The following is a 21,456-nucleotide window of genomic DNA, read 5'->3' as shown; positions in this document are numbered from 1 at the left end:
GAGAACATGCCAATTGTTTCAACTTCGCTGGGGAACTGGTTGGAGCAGCAGTTATTGAAGAGCAAAAAGCAAAGCTGGTGCAGTGAAGGTGCACCTGGCACCAGAGGCTGGCAGAGCAGAGGGCCAAAATTGCGGGTATTGGAGCCAGGATGCCTGAGAGATGGGCCTGTGGAGCCAATCTATGGAAGGGGTAAGAGCTCCTGAGTGGCTGTCCCTGCTGAAGCTTGGGGGCTCACAGAGCTGAGCCTCCACTGATTCTGGGGAGCACCAAAAGAGAGCTGAACAAGGAGCCCATTGCCACTGCAGGTCATACCCCCAGGAGCTCGATTCTTCAGCTCCAGTCTCCACCTCCTGTTGGTATCTCGAGTAACAGTTAACAAATCGGAAACAGGACTGCTGGGAACCCCAGTTGCACAAACAGAACCCAGAAGACTGACTTGGGAGCCAAGAAACCAACATCTTAATGGATGATCCTTCCACTTTCCCGTGATGGAGTGCTGACTGTCTGTCAGCGTGGGCGGGTGCTGGGGTGCCTGCAGAGTTGTAGAGAAGGCGCTCATTCCTGCCAGTGCACACCCTGCAAGGCTGGGTTAACGACTCAAGCAGGTGGCTTGTTGCCACCCAGGCGGGAAATCTTGATTGAGCCCCTGGTGCCTAGCTTCAACCTGGCCCAGCTGCTGTGTCTCTCAAATAAATAATAATGATAATTTTTGAAACAGCAAGAAAGATGTCATTTTAAAAAATCATTTCATGCAAAACTGTTGTAAGAATTCAACAAGTGTAAAGAATGTTCGGGGAGCTGCCAGGGAGGGCTGAGCCAGGCCTGAGTGCTTAGACAAAAGCCAACAAGACCCATTGTGCGTCCAACGGAGACTACACAGAACAGCCACACACCTGGAACTCACTGGCTGTGAGCGTGCTAGTCCTGTTCTGGTGAGTGCAGGATGGACTTGAGATGCTAGTTAAGGAAGGCAGGCCAGTGGAATAATTCTAAACTTGGTTCTGAGGTAGAGATGAGCCGTTTGCACCTCTTGAATGAGTAGGAATATGGGTAATGTACATTATCTTGCTAACCTCTCTCCTATCTGACACCGCATTGGATGCATACACACAATGGGTGTTTAGGCAAAAGTGACTCCACTGAATAAGCTGGGGGGGGGGGGGGGGGGCTGGGTTGAAATAGAATTGCAAGACTGAGTCTTCACTTGAAAATCTGGGTGGCCCTCCTCCGTGTCTTAGCTATTGTAATGAATAGCTTTATGAAATGCTCTGTGCAACCACCAACTTAGCTCGAAGGCCAAAAGTTCCAGAATGGAAAGAATCTGGGCGCAGTCTAAGCCAACCATCAAGGCACAGTTCCCACTGCACAGACATTGCTAGAGAGTGAGCCTGACGTTGACCTGGCTGTGACAGTGAACATGACAGATCTCAACCTGGCAGAGACCGGGAGGTGCTTGGTACATCACGGACTTACACCAGGAAAGTCTAGGGCAATACATTTTCAAGCACATTTCAGTCATTCATGTAAAACATAAATACCATTGGTGCAAGCCTGGAATGCGTGTTGGCCTGGGATAGAACGCACACAACTGACATGTGGTTTCCTTCTTGGCAGATCCCTTGCAAGACTTCGGTTTCTCCATCGACCAGTGCTCCAAACAAGTAAAGCCCAATCTCAACATCCGATTCGGGATCATTCTGAGTGAGTAGAAGCTGCCGACGTGAGACGCACGACCTCTGTGACTGCTGCCTCCCCAGCTGGCTTACATTATCCATAACTGCTGGCCCCACCACCCCTTGAATTTACTCTGCTTCGATCTTCATCTTCAATTCCCTCTCTGGGTCAGATCTGATAGAGCTCACACTGATTGCTGAATTTTGCACTGAAAACACTCTGGGTGCTCGTTTGGATGATATACCTGCAATCGGTATTTCCAGAAACAAAATATTTAGAGACTGAAGTGGTGATGTGTACTCGGGAAAGAGCTGGCTTGGGCTTCACTGTCCCATAACAGCTCTGCCGACCATGTCAGCCATACTTTGTCAGTCGCATTGCTATTTCCCAAAGAGCTAATGGGAGTTCCTTTTTTCCCCTTCATATACAGCTTTTTTTACCTTAATAGTTTATTTTTTGAGATAGTGAATTTTTAATTTACATTATAATCAAAGGCTTAATGAATAAGTGCAAAGGAAAAAGAACATCCAGCAGGAGAATTGGCAGTGACAGGCTGTAAACCATATCGAATGGAATGGTGTGCAGCTTCACCGAGTTCAGAAACACTGACCCAAGCAGAGAGGAGATACTGTCTGCTCACACCCTGGTTTCTGGTGGTTTCATTTTTATTTGAGGGTGCCATTACAATCAGCCAACACATTTGTTATAGCTGCTGAAGTATCCTTCTGTCTTAAACCAGCTTGATCAAAAGCCAGCACAGAGGAGCCACATAGTATAGCATGAGGAATCACCCCAGAAGAATGTCTTTGTGTTTCTAGAACTTTGCACAGTATGTAGATTCTAGCAGCAGTTCAGGAAATTCCTTGGGTAGAAAGGAAGGAAGGCGGGAGGAAAAGCAGAGAGGACTGGAGCTTCCCGTGTGGCCACGGAGTGAGAACAGACCAGCACCACGGGCAGAGGGAGGGCTCGGCCACATCCATGGCACCACGGGCAGAGGGTAGGCTTGGCCACATCCATGGCACCACGGGCAGAGGGAGGGCTCGGCCACGTCCATGGCACCACAGGCAGAGGGAGGGCTCGGCCACATCCATGGCACCACGGGCAGAGGGAGGGCTCGGCCACGTCCATGGCACCATGAACAGAGGGTAAGCTCAGCCATGCCCAGGGCAACCCAGGGGGAGAAACGTTCCGGAAGTCAGACACACAGACGTCATCATGGGAACTAGTCTCAGGTTAACAAAGCAAAGCGAAGGCGTTGTCCATGCAAAACAGGGAAGTTGAGACAGCCATTCCACTCTGTCCGCTCAAAACAGGCAAGTTGAGACAGGACCACCACCAGGATCATCACGATGTCCTGGTGCATGGCCTAAATGCTGCTCACCAAGAAAGCAGAAAACGTCCCCCATCTGCAGCAGACGAGCAGACGTCGAAGGCCGTTAGCCCATGCTGCTGTGACTACTGCTGGGCAGCGAGACACGGGAGAACAACAGCTGTTCTCTCTCCCTCAGGGGAAGACATCAGCCACCTGTTCCTGGACGTAACTCTGCTCTCCAAGGGCGTGACTATTCTGAACTACTCCTACCCCATCTGTGAGGAGGATCTCCCCAAGTTCTCCTTCTGTGGAAGAAGGAAAGGAGGTACGTGTTTGTCTTGCTGTCAGCATGCGGGAGCCCCCAGAGGGGTGTCCCAGAGCTCACCTCTCAGACCTGGACCCCAGTTTCCACAGAACTGGGGCTCACACCACCTCCACCTTGGACAAGCTTATCCTCACTTAGCCTAACAGTCTGGCCCATCCCGTAAGACACACACACATGAACAGGCCATGCAGAGTCAGTGTTTTCAGGCCTCCGCCCAGCCATCTCCTGGGTGGACTGTTGGGCTCTGAAACAGAGCAAAGCTTCTTTCCAGCCTTCTCCTACTGGCAGGGACATCCAAGAACTGGACTCAATGCACAGACGCAGAAATGCCTTCTGCTTCCTCTCCTGCAAGCCATTGAATGCTTGGCTTCTGCCGTGTGTAGGCAAACACAGACCACTGCCCCGCAGCCGCCCCGCCTCTCCTCCCTGCTTGGCTCATCTGCCTCTTCACCAAGACCACAACTGAGTCCCTCAATCTCAGGTCTGCTCTGCCCTTGCCAACAACTGTTCTCTTTCCTCCTTCCTATCCCTGGAGGTCAAGGAGGAGCCCCCTTGGCCCTCCTTCTCCGCACACCCCAGATACCCCACCCACCCCCTTCTAGATGTCTCCATTCAAGAAAGCTAGACTGCTAAAAGGCACTGCTCCATATGGCATGGCCCAGTTATTCTTCTAAACAAGGGACCTTGAAGGAATCAGAATGCTCTTCCCAAGGGCATAGAAAAGAAGTTTATTCAAGAAAACTGTTTCCCAGACGATAATCAGATGGCAACCAGTGCGTTCGGCCCACAATCTGCAGCTGCCAGGCCAAAGCCGGACCCCTCCTGGCCTCAGCCTCTCCTGCTCACCCCCAGCTGTGGTTTAGGGCACTGCTCTGTGCCTTCCCCAATGCCCTGGCATCTATCATCCGCGCCTGCTCTGGACAATGAGCAGTAGAACCACTTTGTCTTTTTAACTCCCAGCACAGTGCTCTCAGTACCTTTGGGGGAATGGGCTCCAGGAGGCTTTGCCAGGACCCAAAACTGCAGAGGCGCAAGCCCCAAACGTAAAACGGAACTTACAGCCTTGGTGTGGGACCTACACACGCCCTCCTCCCAACTTTAAATTGGCTCTAGATGGCTTGAAACACTTACTCCAATGCGATCGCTGGGCAATCGTGGCCTCGTGTCTTGCTTAGGAAACAGTAGCACAGAAGGAGGTGTGTGCATGTTTATAGTATTTCTGATGGCATGGCTGTTTGTGCGGACACAGAACTTGGGAGTATAGAATCTGTGGACAGGAGGGAAGGCTGGGTTTCACAGGTGTGGCACACACAGGGAGAGAGAGATACAGTCTCTCTCTGTGTCTCTGTGTGCGTGTGTCTCTCTTCCTCCGAGTAGCTTTGTTTTTCAAAGAAATAAGTGATTTAAAAAAATAATAATGAACAAGAACTCTCTTGTCTCTCACCCCACTCCAACACAGAGAAAGTAGCCAAGCAACAACATCAAACACTTGTACCAAGTCTTGCTCCATTCACTAAGTCATTTTCTTCCAGCAGTTTAAGAATCTGTACCCAGGGACCCATGGCTGGAACTCAGGCAGGCTGGCCCCCCATCATCCTCACTCTGAATCAGCAATGAAGGAATGAACAAAAAACTAGCAGTGGAACAGGCAAATGTGGCTTTTCCTTTAAGAAATCTGGCTTTCCAGTGATCTGAGTTTGTTTCAAATTAAGACGTTTGTTTCCTTCCCAAAAAGCTCACTTAAGAGTCAGCAGGCAGTGCTTGGTTGCTAAGAGATCCATTAAGACCACTAGGGCAGTTGCCCATGAGTCGGCCCCTCTCCAGCCTTGCCTACTGCCTGGAGCTGGCTGACCTCGCAGCCTTCCTCTCCTTCCTTCCTCCTGGAGAAACCAAGTCCTACTCGCTTTGGGTGCTTTTCAGAGCTTGAAGATGACCCAGGAATGGTTTCTGTCTTCAAGGACGTTTTGATTGGCTAGAGGAGATCCGAGAGCCTCCAGCAATGGCTTGCCCAGGTGGCCATGTGTGATGTGCGTATGAAGGTGGCACGGACGGCAGGCCAGGTCACCCAGAGAGACAGCTCACCCCGGGGCTTTCAGTCTGTTGGGCAGTGGACAGCGCAAGGGAATGAGTGAGTGACGATGCTCCCATTTGCCTTCAGGTTGTTGGAAGTCTGTTAGAGGCTCTTCAGCCTCTCTCCTTCGTCATTTCTATCCAGCTGGTGGTTGGCACGCGTTCCTTATTTTACGGAATGCTTTGGAAAAGCTCAGTATATCTTGGTTGGAGACAGGCGTCTGGCACCGCGTTTAAGAAGCTGCTCGAGATATTCACATCCCATGTCGGAGGACTCTGCTTTCCATCTGACTTCCTGCTGGTTCGCCTCAGGGGAGGGCACATGATGGTGAAATGCCTCAGATCCTACCGCTGTGAGAGAGCCAGGTCGTGTCTCAGGCTCGCAGCCTCAGCCTGACCCAGCTCCGGCAGTGGAGGGCGTGGGGGGAATAAGAGAAAATTTGCCTTCAGCCAGAAATTAAGCAATAACTGTAGGTTATCACAGACAGCTAGCATCTACAGAGCTGTCTCAAATCTTCTGCTCATTTTTACAATGTTTCCCAAAATAAGTGTTCTGGAGCCCAAACGTAGAAATAGGTACACTTGGATGCACTCCCAGCTTATCAAGAGAGAGTGCACCCTGGGTGGTTGGTCCTTCTAGTCCCTAGCTCAAGGCTCTTTCTCTCAGCCCCTTCTCCCTTACCTGCTCTGCTACTAGCACCATCTTCTCAAATACCGACCCCCGAGTGCTGCCCACCCCCATCTTGCCAGGGACTTCAACAGTCATTGTCTCTGTGAAGTAGTTGCGGTTCTTTTTTTTTAAGATTTATTTATTTTTGTTGGAAATTCAGATTTACAGAGAGGAGGAGACACAGAAAAATCCCCCATCTGCTGGCTCACTCCCCAAGTGGCCACAGTGGCCAGAGCTGAGCTGAGTTGAGCTGATCCGAAGCCAGGAGCCAGGGACCACCTCTAGTTCCCCCATGTAACACTCCGGGTTGTTGGGTAGTGAGTATCTCAGCTACAGTTGTATTCTATTGAGAGAGAGAGAGAGAGAGAGAGAGAGAGAGAGAGAGAGAGAGAGAGAAAGAGAGAGAGAGCGCGAGGTTGAAAGGTGCTCCCCCTACTGGCTCACTCTTCTAAATGACACACGTCAGTCTGGGCCTGGCTGAAGCCAGGAACCAGGAAGTCTGTCCTGGACTCCCACGTGTCTGGCAGGGGACTAATGTCTTCTGCTGCCTTCCTAGGCCCATTGCAGCATCACTGGGCCTGAACTAGCACTTGCTAAGGCTTGCTGGTATCCCTGCCCCGCCCCCACTAAACTCCTTGAAATGAGGAACATTTCTTGCTCATCCTTGTCTCTATAGACAAGTCTAAGGGAGCTGACACAAAGGAAAAACTCAATCAGAACTGTCCCCGTTCGATTTGTGAGTGGGCGTGTGGTGGGCTGAGCCTAGACATACCAGTCTGCCTCAAAAGACTGCACGGATGGGTACGTCAAGCCCAAGACACAGGCGCATCAGATCCTAACCAGCGCGAGATGGGCTTGTTCCTCCACACTGCCTGCTTCCTTCTGTGTGCAGTTTTAATGGGATTAATAGGACAGAAGAGATACATTTCCTTGAACAAGTTGAGGTGTCCAATACAATTTACAGCTCCAAAAGCTGATGTCTGCCTTTCCTGAACGTGGGCAGCCCACATGGTTTATTTGCTCTACTGCCACGAGAGGCTGACAGTCGCAGAGGCAGTCTGAGAAGCGGGTATTTGGGGAACGGCCAAGAAATTCCATGCTGTGTGGAATGATTAGAAAAGTGATCTGCAGATGCTACACCAACGAGTAAGTATGCAAATGGCACTCATGTAATCCACAGAAAGTGGAGTCTTGGGTCCAGTTGCCTCTTAGGTTGGGAAATGTTTTAAGCCCACCACAAGCCTGCAGTGGAAATTATTTTGTTCCAAAGAAGTGACGGCTGTTAAGACCAGAAGCGGGGTGGAGGGACGCACACTCACGTGAGGGAGAACTGAAACGCAGCCAAAGCCCAGCACAAAAGCCGCTGCCAGCGTGTGACATGTGACAGTCCTGCGACTCCCAGCTCCTTCCTCCAGGGATTGAGCACAGTTAGTGTTCACAAGGGGTGGCACGCTCTGTCCAGTGTCTCTTGTAGTCGGGCTGCGTGGCCTGGCCTCTCTTCCATGTGCTGCAGCACCTGGGTGAGCCTACAGGTGTAAAATGGCTGCATCTTCCTCAGCCAGAAGTAGGGCAAGAGACACATCAGATTCCACACAAGCCATGCCACTCTGGGCATCACCACGTGTGGTCTGATTGGCAACATGTGGGAGAGAGACCCTCAAATTATAGAAAGTTGATTAGGTAAGTCATCATTCAGCCAAATAATGGCTGATGTAAGACATTATTAAAACATAACAAATATATTCATATTGGCAAGTGACCCACAAGAGTGCTTTACAAGTATTTACTACCGGGCCCTGTTTTTATTCAAATTCACATGGGTGACGTGAGTGTACACTCAGAATTCTCTGAAGAGCATACACTCAGGGGTTAAACGCGGTTGCAAGCACAATTCACCTTCATGATAGATTTGCAAGGTTGCACAATTGGATGCTAGTCTTTCATTGTGGAGAGTGAATCTAGGGGTTTCCAAAGAGAACCACAGCCTATGTCATCATGCATGAGCTTTGGAATCAGCTAGAAAGCTCTGGATCAATCCTGCAAAGAATGACAAGGACCCCCCCCCCATTCCTAGGATCCTGCATGGCCCCTTTAGACCCAGGCTATGGCACATAGAGGAGGCAAACAGGCTCCAAGGCACCCGTATTGCTGGTGGTGCCAGGGTCTCTCTCTCTCTCAGCCGTTATGACTCCAAAGCTTTGCTTGATCTCCATGTCTTCATCCTGGCTCCGTCGGCTCGCCATCAGTTTTCAAGACTAAATTGGGGCAAACAGAATGTGTTTGATAACTGTAGTTTGCTAACTTGAAGGAGCAAAGCTGCAGTAAACTTCTTTTTAAAAAAAATTTATTTATTTTTATTGGAAAGGCAGATATACAAAGAGAAGGAGAGACAGAGAAGAAGATCTTCCTTCCGATGGTTCACTCCCCAAGTGACCACAATGGCAGGAGCTGAGCCAATCCAAAGTCAGGAGCCAGGAGCTCTTCTGGGTCTCCCACACGGGTTCAGGGTCCCAAAGCTTTGGACCGTCCTCAACTGCTTTCCCAGGCCACAGGGCAGAGAGCTGAATGGGAAGCAGGGCCGCCAGGATTAGAACCGGCGACCATATAGGATCCCAGCTCGTGCAAGGCGAGGACTTTAACCACTACACTATCGCTCCAGTAAACTTCTTGAAGTAGATATGGATTGTCCCACCAACAAAAGCCAAGTCCCACTGAATTGAAGAACATCGTTAATATGTATTATTTATTAATTGTAGATAACAAAACATGCTATTGACAGATCATTAAAACTGCTTTCTCCCTTTAAAATATAATTACTGGGAGATATCAATTTACAGGTATGACTCTCATGATATTTCTGCTGCATTGTAATCTTCCTTGAAAATTTGGGAGATGCCGACAACCAGCCCATAGACAAAACCAAGCATTGTCTCTGAGCAACAGAACCAAACCGAGCAAGTCAAAGGTGCAGCCGGGGCTGAGGAGCTGTCCTAGTCCAGGCAGGCTAATCCTACAAGAACTGTTGGCATCGTCCCCACACTTGAGGTGCGCCAGGCACCAAGCCAAGGGCGTTCCGTGTGTTAGCTGACAGGTACTAGCCTTGCAAGGGAGGGAAACTCCTGTTAGTGACCTCGTTAGCATTGTGATTTACAATAGGGGATACACGCTTGGTCCCTGCCCCTGGTTCCTGGAAACTCCTAAACCATTGTAATTTTCCAAGTAATATGGTACTTGGAGATCTCTAGTTCTGCTATTCTGTCTTTAATTTAGTTCCTGACATTGAGCTACAAAACCCCCTTAGGGTCCCTTGGGTGATAAGAGCAACAGTTGCCCCAATGAGAGGGACTCCCGCAAGGGCACCTAGACCAGAAGGACAAAGCTGTGATCGGAAGCTCGGAACCTTTGGCCGCGCCCCATGCTCTGGAGGAGGGGACTGGGGCGGGAGACTAAGTAAGAACTCATATTAGCTTGATGCGGCCTCCATAAACACCACGGAGGCTTGGTTCTCCATCCCGGAAGTCCCTGGAAGGCAGTGCACTCAGAGCCATATCCCTTGGCCCCTGTGTCTGTTTATTCTTCTGTCTGTTTTATACTTTCCTTTACAATAAGCCAGAAAAGGTGCACCAAGATTTCCCTGGGTCCAGCGAGCCACCCTAGCAAATTTTCAAGGCTGAGAAGGCGTTTTGGGAATGCTCCAACATGGGGAGAAGTGCAGCCTGTGCGATGGACCCTTTAACCTGTGGGTGGCAGTGGCTCCAGTCAGTGTCAGATTTGAACTAACTGGTAGGAAAACCCGACCAGCTGCTGCAGGACAGTCAGTTCATGTGGAAGAAAGCCCTATGCATGTGGGGCCGCAAGTGTCCTGTGTTTGCAAACAGTTCGCCTTTTCCCTCATTCCTCTCTGTGGGCGTGGAGGTTCTGTCCAGTTCACCCCCAATGAGACAGAGCCTCTGTGCTGGGGAGCTCCTCCCAGCCCTCCTCTAGGACTACAGACAGGAGTTCAAGGGCAGAACCAAGTCGTCCTGGGATCCCATCGGCCATCATTTCAAGTCAGTGGTTCTCAAAATATGATGCTCAGAGCAGTGACACAGAGCATCTAAAAATGACAAGTGCAAATAGAGGGCTGCTACTCAAAGGTACTGGGTCAGGCATGTGGGCATGGGGCTCCAGCGCTCAGTGCACACAACCCCTTTATGTCGTCACCTACAAGCTTTTGCTGAGCCATTCGGAAACATGACAGTGGTTCTCTCTGCTCTTCTTAGCCTGGGACATCGAGGCAGGGTGCAGCACCTGCAGGGCTGTCCTTAGGAACAGGCCAGAGGTGAGGATCCAGTCTCAGCTCAAGGCCACCAGCCCTGCTCTCCTCCCGTCCTGCCTTCCTGCTCAGAATCCCCAGAGTCCTGAGCAGTGCCTGAAGCCTCCTTTGTGGTCCTGTCCTGCCCTTGCCTGGCTTCCTACCTCCATCTCAGCTCAGCCTTTGCAGCTCTCATTTTCTACCCACGACTTGACTTCCTTCCAGAAACAGCAGCCGTGAGAATGTCCATTCCCTCCAGGGTAATCTGTCATCTAGCCATGGATGTCAGGTGTGGTCTGTTCCCATGAGTGATAGCTTGGCCCTCAAGCTCAAGCAGGACTTTCAATACTAAAGCTTTCAGTTAGTGGTGTTAAAGAGTGGAATTTACTCCAATTATGATGCTGAGAAGGTGCCTAGCAGAAGGTCCTTAAGCCAATGGGGAACATGTCCCCAAAGGACAGGGCTCATGAGAGGAGTCTTTTATGAAAGCCTCAGCTAGGCCACGCCTTCTCTTCAGCTTTCTTGTTCAGCATGGTTTCTGTCCCCCAGACCCATTCTTCCATCATTATGTCTCACCCAGTCCAGACCAACAGAGATGCCTGACTTTGAACCTGAGCCTCCAAAAATGTGAACTAATAAGACTCTTTATGGAGAGTTAGCTGACTCCCGTATTTTGTTAGAGAGCCAAAAAGTTGACCCATACATAGATCCCAAATCAGTGAACACAGGGTCTTCTTCCAAAGTCTGGTGGTGACACACATGGACATTCCCAGCCTGCTTAGCTGGAGTCAAGTTCCCCACCGCCCTTTCCAGTGTCTCATTTAGCAAGAATCCAACACCCCTCAGCATCTGCTGTCTGTTCAGTGAGCTCCATGGAGAATCCCCTCCAGGAATATGAAAGTAAGTTGCTAAGCTCCCTGGAGGGGAAACTTGGATGGTAAGACCTTTGCTGAACGTGAAAGAGAGGTGTCCACTGCTGAGAGAGAACAAGCCCTTCCACAATGTGCTCCACCCTATTAAATATGGGAAGAAAGTACACAGAGGAAACCCAGTGGCTCCTGTTTGGGCTATCTAAAATATTGAGTGGAGCCATGCTGAAATGGGTGATCAGCTGGAGCGGGGCTATGTTGAGGTGTATCCAGCCACCTCCTACAATACCGGCATCCGACCTCTGAGTGCTGGTGAAGTCCCAGCCATTCCCTGTCCAGTCCTGCTCCTGCCAGTGCACCTGGGAAAGCAGTACAAGGTGACCCAACTGCTTGGACCCTTGTCATCTACGTGGACAACCTGCGGGAGTTCCTAGCTCCTGGCTGCAGCTTGGTCTCAGCCTGTGCAGTCACTTTAGGGAGTGAGCCAGCTAATGAAAGATCTCTCTCTCTCCTTTTCTGTCCATCTCTCTATCACTCTTACTTTCAAATAAATCAAAATACATCTTAAGGAGTCTCAGCTGAAATAAACCTGTAGTTATGGGCACCAAGTTAAATCCCGATTAAGGTTGTAAAACAGAATGAACACATCGCTGTTGTCCACTGTTAAACCTGCTTTGTTCAACTCTGACTTTTGGCTGGCATAAATCAACTCAGGCAAAGTGACCTTGGCTTCAAAGCACTGAATGAGTAACAGAATTTCACAGTTTCTTTATTGTGTCATCAATTATATTGACCAACTAATTGAAATTGAAGGACACGGAGGACTGAATGGCGTGTGTGCACATATGTGTGTGATGGATCTGATGACAAACCAGGGGAATCTGTGAGCCAGAGGCTCTTTTGTTAAAAATCTGATTAGTTTTGTTTTTTTAATCATTGTTTTTTTTTTAATAATGATTACATGGTTTTGAGCCCTGGGGGTGGGAGATCTGGCAGAGCTCTGGTCACTTAGCTCAGATCCTTGGGCCCAATCTTATTTATTTTAAAGGCAGAGTGACAGAGAGACAGAGAAAGATCCTCCATTCACCAATTCACTGTACAAATGCTTGCTGGGCAGACCGAAACCAGAAGATGGGCGCTCCGTCCGGGTCTCCCACACAAGTGGCAAAAGCTCAAACACTTAAATTGTCTGCTGTCTTCTTCCTGATGTATTCGCAGGAAGCCAGATGGGAAGTGGAGTAGCCAGGATTCAGACGCGCTCCCCTGGGGAGTGAGGGTGTCCCCAGAGATGACACAGCACCCATCTGGATTCAGATGTGCTCCCCTGGGGAGTGAGGGTGCCCCCAGGGGTGACACAGCACCCATCTGGATTCAGTGGTGACACAGCGCCCACCTGGATTCAGACACACTCCCCTGGGGATTGAGGGTATCCCCAGAGATGACACAGCACCCACCCGGATTCAGATGCGTTCCCCTGGGGAGTGAGGATGCCCCCAGGGTGACACAGCACCCACCTCTTTTGAGCATTTTGACAGTTTTGTTGACGTCGTGCAGTGTAATGAGATGCAGACAGGACCGAAAGAAGCTGTCTTTATGTCAGAATCCTAGAGCCCGTGCAGAAGCTAGGCAGCCCTGCAAGAACTGCTGACTCCTGGTGTGACTGGAGCCACCGGTCAGGGCAAGCAAAGCCCATTATGAACTATGCACAAGAGATAGACATGCTTCTTGTTATGTGTGCGGTGTAAGCTGCAGAAAAGCAGGGCTGACCTGATTTTCAATTGCGTTTAAAAGTACATCATTAAAAAATATGGCAGTGACACCTTTGGCAAGATGAAGAATCAGTTAGTGTGAGGAAAAAATTGTTCCCTGGTTTATGGTTTGTCTGAATCCTAACTTTCCTCCTGTACGTGTTTGTCCAACGTGGGGAATGCGTAGTAATTAGATGAAGTTCAATATCCAACAGAGTGGATCCCCTGAGCGCCATGTGTAAAGCTTATAGGATATTTCCCATACGGCAGACGTCCCTAACCACAGTTCAGAGACTTGACTCTAATACTCCATGATTTTATAACCACAACAAGTCCAAGTTGTAACTACAGAGCACCCGCTTCCGCCTTTCACTGGCTGGGGGCTTCTCTTCCGGTCCTGACTCTTATTGAATACCTGTGCCTGGGAGTTCTCCAAGCATCAGTTACTGCAGCATCTTTTCAGTCTCACTGTAGCATCTATTCAAGACTCGTTGCTCCAGTTCTGCTGAGATCAGCGGCTCAGGTACATCAGCTTATGTCCTGCCTTCCTGGCCACTTCTGTTTCGACACGCTTCTGCTCCCAGGACTGTGAAAATGGAGGTGCCATGGGATTGCAATATGCTGACTGCCTAGATTTGAAAAAAATGAATAAATCCCCTAGTTGCTGTACAGTGTCGTGTGCCCTGCACTGCGTTGGCAAAGCCACCTTCCAGGCAGGCGCTGCTAGAGGGGCACAGTGCCGAGGCCTTGAGAGTGGCGGAGGGTACACCAGCAGCGGTGGCTGCTCCAATGCTGGCCTCATTGTTCAGTGCTTTCCGCTCACTGCGCGTGGATTAGCAGAGGCAGCCCGGAAATGCCGTCGTTGATTTCTGCAGTGGGGGAAGGGCTAGCAGCTTTAGCTGAATCCTCTCCGCGAGGGTATTTACCTGTTTGCTCACCTTTGATTCACGGGACCCTTTCAGACCACCTGCTACGGCAGGCGCCGTCATTCAGACTGTCTACTCTGATGGTCGGTATGATTTATCCTCAGCCTCTTCCAATCCCAGCTTCCGGTTCTACCCTCCATCTATCGCTGCCAACAGCCCAGACAACAGAGCGCCTTAGATGGGGACACGTGTCTTGGTTTCTCTCCTCGTTGACGCGTCTACAGCCCTGTGGGGAGTCATGGTTCTCTCCCACCTGGGAACTGTGCAATTCCTTCTACCATCGTCATCCCCACGGCCAGACAGCAAACTGCCCAAATCAGGGTTGCGCTGTCAGGATTCGCTGCTTCGTGCTTCACCGCATGGCAGCGTTTCCATTGAAGAACAGGAGGCTTAACCCACGCCAGTGGTTCTCAAGTGCATTCGCTTGAGGACATGGCCATCCAAGCAGGTGCTGGGCCCACTCCCAGAGCCAATGACTCAGTCTCTGCAGAGGAAACCTGAGAACGTGCATTTCTCACGAGTGCCCGGGTAAGGTTAGTGAACATACTCTGAGGACCTGGTGGGTAGGACACAGGGTTTGAGGTCGGAGCCAAATGGAACCAGACCTTCACTCTCGCACCTGTGTGAACTGGGCAAGTCACTTAGCCTCTTGAGATTCAGTCCTCCTCTGTATAAGAAGGAAGACGGAGCAACTGTATGGAATTATCATAGGATGAAATGGGGTTACGTACGCAGAGCCCTGAGCATGGTGTTTGGCACACAGGAGGCATTCCGTAAGCAATTATTGGTGGTATCTCTGCAGAGCCAATGAGAGATTTCTCAAGCAAGGGTTCTGGTCCACAAGTCCTCACCCGGGTCAGGCTGGAAGTCTGCCTCTTAGCAAAGCACGTGGAGAACAGTCAAGTGCCCTTGACACTTAGAAGTACAAGACTGTTTTCCTTTGGAGAGGGCTCTCGTGGGAGCCTGAGCACGCTCTGTGGCTGGCAGGATGGTGCCTCCCTGGCCCCTGGCATCTCCTGGAGAGAGCCCCGCTGGATTTCCTGGTGGAGTTGAGCATTCTGAGCGCCCTCATACTTCATTCCCTGTCTGCACACATTAGGACTTCCCACCGGACAGGTCTTGCTGCTGTTGCTAAGTTGTGGTGGATCAGCAAAATCAGCGGCTTATTTACCACGTTAGCAGAACCTCCTACTCACTCATGAACCACCTACAACAGACTTGGAGCGAGTGTCCACCAGAGAGAGGCCCAACAAGGACCAAGGCAGAGGCCTGCTTCTTGCTGGACAAAATGGAATGAGATGCACGCCTGTTAAAAGAGCTTTTTCCTTCCATCCGCCAATTCAAGCGCCTTTGTAAATGTTCCAGTAACATGTCGAAGTTGCACCTTAACGTCAGGCCATTTCTTTGCTTTTAGTATCAGTACATATTTTTATTCACATTATTGCACAAATGGGAATACTTGGTAATTGTGTTGATATAATTCCACAAGTGTGATTAAATGCAATTAAAATATAAGTTTATTTTGGTGCTGCAAGAAATTGGAAATTAATCTTCAACATGCTCCTTAAAATAAATATTATGGAAAAAAAACACATGTATTTCAAAGTGGTTGGCCCCAAAATAAGCTTACTTTTTGATTCCGTTTTGCATGAACGTTTCCCCGCACCCTGATATTGACTGAGGACAGTGATTCAGTGTGTGCACGCAGCACTCAGTAATCGCATCGAGGCGGTTAGCAATTCTCATCTCTGTGCTGGAAACCTTTCAACTCCTCTCTTCCGCTTCTTTCATTCATTCCATTCTTTTCTGAGTTGAGTCCTGCTTGTTAAAGACTAGTGATGATCTAGGACCACAAGCGAATTTCATTTTCAAATACAATATAAGCTTCTTTGAAAGTCCTTGGCTTGTAATGGAATTTTTTAAACCTAGCTCAGGCACCTCATACATGGCCACGTAATGATCTTTTAGGAAGCTAATTAATAAGATCCACTCTCAGCTCCCCCATCTCAGCTCAGTGTGACCTCAAAGTCACCGGCATTTGCATTTTAACAAACTAAACATCCCAAGGGTTCTGCTGTGTGGCCAGGCACTCCCCAAGTCTGGGCCATGCAGTCCACGGTAGGTTCTGTTTAGCATTTCCAATCATGCTGCTGTGTCCTATGGCTGTCCGTGTTCTTGCAGAGCAAGTCCAATGCTTCGCTCCCCCTTCCCACCACCAGCTTCTGCCTTGCTGAGACTCCAGTCTGTCAATCTACACATTGCCTTTTGAGATTTCTAGTAAGGGTTTGTCCACGGGAATTTAGGCATAGCTTGGGAGAGGTTAGCAGGGAGAAAAAAAAAAACGTATTATTTCCTTCCTGCCAGGAGTTATCGGTTATTTTTCCTTCCTGCTAGAAGTTGGGTGTGTCTCGGGCAGCAGTGAGACCGCAGCGACCAGCAGACCATGCAGGAGGAATGCATTTGCAGTTCTGGGTCCACATCTTCATCCGTGGCTTCACGCCATTAGATCCCTACTCAGCTTGGACTCCTGAGTGTTAAGAATCTAGTCGATCCAAAATGAGATGTGCTCCAGTCAGGGTCCCAGAAGTTCACAGAGAGAGGCCACTATGGAGAAGCCACGCGTGGACTTCAAAAACGTTGGCGGGAAGAAAAGAACAGATACAATATTAAGTTGAAGCACAAAAAAAGCACCAAAATAAACTTGTGTTTCTCCTTAATGAATTGTACTGGGGAGGTAGGGAGAGAGCTCCCACCTGCTGGTCAGTCCATCCCCTGGATGTCCACAGTGACCAGGGCTGGACCAGGCCACGCCAGGAGCTGACAACTCCTTCAGGGTCTCCCACATGGTGGGCAGGGACACACTGCTGAGCCACCTTGCCACATCCCAGAGCGGGAAGTAGCACAAAGCTGGAGTCAGGACAGATCTGTTCCCTGGAACTTGGCATCCCCGACACAGGCCTCTCATGCAGAGTCTGAGCCACCGGACAGGCGGCTGCCCTGCGTGCCACGCTCACACACAGGATCTGGGAGGAAGTCATATAAAAGAGAGATTTAAAATGTAAATATTTCACCATTTTTTGGCACTACGTCCAGACTGAGGTGCTGATGTGCTTGGTACCCGAGTTACACCAGAGGCCAAGGTGCTGATGTGCTTGGTGACTGAGTTACATCAGAGGCCGAGGTGCTGATGTGCTTAGTACCCGAGTTAGACCAGAGGCCGAGGTGCTGATGTGCTTGGTACTCAAGTTACACCAGAGGCCGAGGTGCTGATGTGCTTGGTGACTGAGTTACACCAGAGGCCAAGGTGCTGATGTGCTTAGTATCCGAGTTAGACCAGAGGCCGAGGTGCTGATGTGCTTGGTGACTGAGTTAGACCAGAGGCCGAGGTGGTGATGTGCTTGGTGACTGAGTTACACCAGAGGAATAATTACAATTATCTCATGCGTTTCCCTTTCCTTTTCTATACTCTAACTACTAGAAAGTTTCAAACTATCTTTGCAACTCACATAATACTGGTTTTACGCAACACTGACCCAGAACTGCGCTATTCAATATGATGGCCATAAGGCACAAGCTGGTGCTTAAATAATTTCCCTTTAACTTAAAATTGCAGCTGTGGCATAGCACATAAAGCTACTGCCTGTGACATCTCATGGGTGCTGGTTCTTGTCCTGGCTGCTCCCGTTCTGATCCAACTCTCTGCCTGGGGCTTGGAAAGGCAGCAGAGAATGGCTCAAGTCCTGGGGACCCTGCACTCACATGGGAGACATGACAGAAGATCCTTCATCCTGGCTGCGGATTGACACGGCTTCTGCCGCTGCAGCCATCTGAGGAGTGAACCAGCAGAGAGAAGCGCCTTCTTTCTGTCTCTCCCTCTCTCTGTAAACCTGCTTTTCAACTAAATAGATAAATCTTCTTTTAAAAAAAAAAATTGTACTGGCCATATTTCGGGCTCTTTTGAGCAGTGGCTGCCCCTTTGGGAACACAGGTGCCCATCTGTCCTGTAGTCCGGTTGCACAGGTCTGACCTCTTAGCCGCTGGCCTTCACTCTATGATATATTATAATCTATCTTGATCTCATTTTGAGTTTGTATTGTAAGTTTCAGACTCTGGCCCAGTCCTTAAATCCCAGTGCTCTCTCTCCCTCTCAGTATCGGGGTCATGGTTGTGTCTTGGTTCTGAGGGCCCTGGAAGGCGAAGTGGAGTGGGACTGGGGGGGACAAACCCACACCAGCCATCCATTCTGGCCCCTTCACAGGCCAACCATCTGGCCCCTCTTCGCCTAATCAGGGTCACCGTGGTGGTCTCCCAGTGTCACTGTGCCACACACTTAGCAACTGTCAACAACACAGACTTGTTCTTTCACGGTGCCGATGTTGAAAATCCGCATCTGTGGAGCTGGGTTCCTTCCTTCCCCTCCCCCCCCCCCATCTACAAGGACCCTTGGGCAGTTGGCCAGCCCACGTAATCCAGGGTAATCTCGCCATCTGAAACCCCTCTACTTAATCACAACTGCACAGCTCCTGTTAACACATAAGGAGGCACATTCACAACTTCTTTTCTTTTTAAACATTGATCTATTTGAAAGGCAGAGAGAGAGAGGAGAAACAGAAGGAGACATCTTCCATCCTCCAGTTCATTCCCTGGATTGCTGCAAAGGCTAGAGCTGGGCTGATTTAAAGCCAGAAGCCAGGAGCTTCTCCTGGACTTCCCACATGAATGGGAGAGACCCAGATGCTTGGACCACCCTCTGCTGCTCCCAAGCTTATTAGCAAGGAGCTGGATCAGAAGTAGAGCAGCCAGATCTCAACCTGGTGCCAGTGTGGAATGCTGGCCCTGCAGACAGCAGCTTAACGATACTACACCACAGCCCCAACCCCATGTCCGCAGTTTCTGAATTAGTCATAAACATTTTTCTGAGAGCCATTCAGAAGCCTAAAGAAGCCCCAATCAGCCAACCAACACACCCCGTCTGACCTCTCCGTGAACTCCATGGTAAGTATAGAACCCAGCTTATTGTGTGTAATTCAAGTTCAAATTCCACATGCTTTCAATGACAACGCCTTCATGGGAACCCAACAGTTCTGTGACTGTCAGAGGAGATGCCCTTGTTTGGGTACCTGAGGCAAGATGAGTCTTTCTGTTTGATCATGTCACTGCCTGGCAAGGGTTTCCCTTGCTGGGTCGTTACCGTCAGCCATTCCCAGACCCATAAAGTAAAGGCTGTAGGGCAGGTCCCCTACCCAGAGGGGAAACTATTGGGCGACAATTCAATAATACCACTTCCGTAGGAGAATTACTACTGGCAAGAACACAGGTTAGGATGGCAATGAGTCCTTTATGGGATTTTCTCAATAAGAGGTCATGAGCCATCTCTTAGTGCTTGGCGAGGCCCATAAATGAATCATGTTAGAAGAACTGTTATATAATGCTTCCTCAAAGGATGCATTATACATTCACCATGAATGTTCTCACGTTGAACATAATGCTATGTATCTCTAGGTACTGAAAGATGATGAAGAACCCCTCATAAGCCTACTGGAACAGAGATTCTGAGGCTGAGATGGCCAAAAACTCAGATCACTCAGGGGGAGGCAGAGTGACCTGAACTCTTCAGAGTCTGTTATGAGCTGGAGCACAGCTGTGATTCTACAGGGTTTGAGGAACTGTTTCAAGGACACGGTGACCCTGTGCACAGACATGGGAGCCAGGGTCAAGGACAGCCACAGTCACCCCAAGAACACAGTGACCCCGTGCGCAGACATGGGAGCCAGGGTCAAGGACAGCCACAGTCACCCAAGAGCAGGGCACACTCTGATGAGAATCCCCTCTGTGACAAGTTCATGTTACTTGACTGAGGGCCCTAAGAGACAAGCGGGTGTACAGCATGGTGAGAGTTTATAAGCCTGATAAACTTGAACCTTGTCGCAAAGTGGACCTCAACCGTTCTCACCACACAGAAAACTGGTAACGATAACATAGGGATGTGTGTGTTAGCCACATTGCACACGTAAATAGATACAACTTTCACTTGGATCATTTCTCAAAACCCTCGGGGATAATTAATCCCCTCCCCACATTCCCACCCCTTCCCTGGGCCCAAAGGCTGAGAGAGAGATTCAAAATGCTGAGCAAATGTTGATTACTTTCTTAAAATAACTTATTTAATTTTACTTGAAATGCTGAGAGATCTCCAGTTTTGCTGGCTCACTCTCCAGCTGCACAGAACAGCCAGGCGTGGCCCAGACCTGAGCCAACAGGTTGGAACTCAAACTAAGTCCCCCACGGGATGGCAGGAACCTGCAGACCTGGACCACTACTTGGTACCCACTAAGGTGCACAGCAACAGGAAATTGTAAAGCAAGTGGAGCCAGGACTCCACCGTGCCCAATGCTGGCCTCAGGCCTCTTTGTGTGTTGTGTGGAGAGTGTGTGTGTGTGCTATCCCATTGTCCTTTGCAGAGGGCTAGTAACCTGTGGAGTCTTCCTAAAACTGGGAAGATTGGTTGAATATATGATAATTTAAAGAGAAAAATGATTTCGTTAAAGATACACCGATTGGCCTAGTCATCACAAGCTATGTAAACGTATTGTCAAGTGCCCTAATAACTAGACTAAGTATTGATGTGATTTTTACAATGAATTTGGAAGGAAATCCAGGGAGAGCCAGCCAGGGCGAGGAGAGGGGTTGACTGCTTACACAACGGCTCATGCAGCCAGCAAACTCTCCCACGCCAACACTGAGACTGGTTCCTGAGAACCAAGATGGGGCAGAGCAAGACTCAAGTCTTCTATTTCTTCCTGAAAGATGCAATGAGATCACCACATAGTCTGGAGCAAAAAAAAAAATCCAATTTTCAGAAATCACTTCATGTGTTCGAACCCAGGAGATGATTTTCTGGAACCTACTGGTACGAGTGGGCATTGGGCACAGCAGTGAAGGCATTGCTTAGGATCCCCGCATCCCATGTCAGAGCGCGTTGGTTCAAGCCCAGCTCTGCTTCTGGCCTCTTGTGAATGCACACCATGGAAGAGGGCAGGTACTGGCTCAAGCCCTTGGGTCCCTTGCGCCCTGTGGTGGGTGGGGTCCTGAGTGGGGTCCTGAGCGGGGTCCCGCGTCTCTTGGCGTCATCGGGTCCGGCCCTGATGGTTTCAGGCATCTGAGGAGTCAACCGACACGTCAGAGCTCTGCTACTCTGTCTCTTCTTAATCCCTGCCATGCAAATAAATAGGAATGAATAAATAAAAATCTCTAAAAACTTGAAGATTTCAACTGAGGGGAAGGAAGAAATGGGTGCAAACCCTATTCTTTTTATAGCGCTCAAGTGTGAGGATGTTAATTAAAGGAGTCTCAGAGCAGAGCTGAGAAAGGAAGAAGCAAGAATTTAATTTGGGATGTGGCTTCATCAGGTTAAAAAAAAAAAAAAGGAAATAGCTTGCAGAGTTTCTTGCCGCTGCTCTCCAGAATCTCATGGGCCCCTAAGAAGCTCTGGGTGAGCTGTCAAGCGCACAGGCCAGTTTCGTGAAAAGCCCCAATCCAGGATAGGAGCTGCTGCAGCGAAGAGCTT

General features: G+C 49.6%; 1 protein-coding gene across 2 annotated transcripts in view; it reads left to right on the top strand.

The window, feature by feature from the left end:
- LY86 (lymphocyte antigen 86) overlaps nucleotides 1–21,456 on the top strand; it is a 54,721-nt gene that overhangs the window by 25,897 nt on the left and 7,368 nt on the right. Inside the window, exons 2-4 of one of the 2 annotated variants that reach the window (XM_040984025.1) lie at nucleotides 1,616–1,702; nucleotides 3,184–3,312; nucleotides 13,994–14,385. In XM_040984025.1, the coding sequence (XP_040839959.1) occupies nucleotides 1,616–1,702; nucleotides 3,184–3,312; nucleotides 13,994–14,067 (290 nt within the window). In that variant the 3' untranslated portion in view covers nucleotides 14,068–14,385. Of the gene's footprint in view, nucleotides 1–1,615; nucleotides 1,703–3,183; nucleotides 3,313–13,993; nucleotides 14,386–21,456 lie in introns of those variants that run through there. The other variant, XM_040984023.1, reaches the window with a different exon arrangement.

Source organism: Ochotona curzoniae, unplaced genomic scaffold (assembly GCF_017591425.1).
Source record: "Ochotona curzoniae isolate NIBS_2020 unplaced genomic scaffold, NIBS_Ocur_1.0 contig_4064, whole genome shotgun sequence".
Taxonomy (NCBI): Eukaryota; Metazoa; Chordata; class Mammalia; order Lagomorpha; family Ochotonidae; genus Ochotona; species Ochotona curzoniae.
This window is presented reverse-complemented; position numbering and strand designations above follow the sequence as displayed.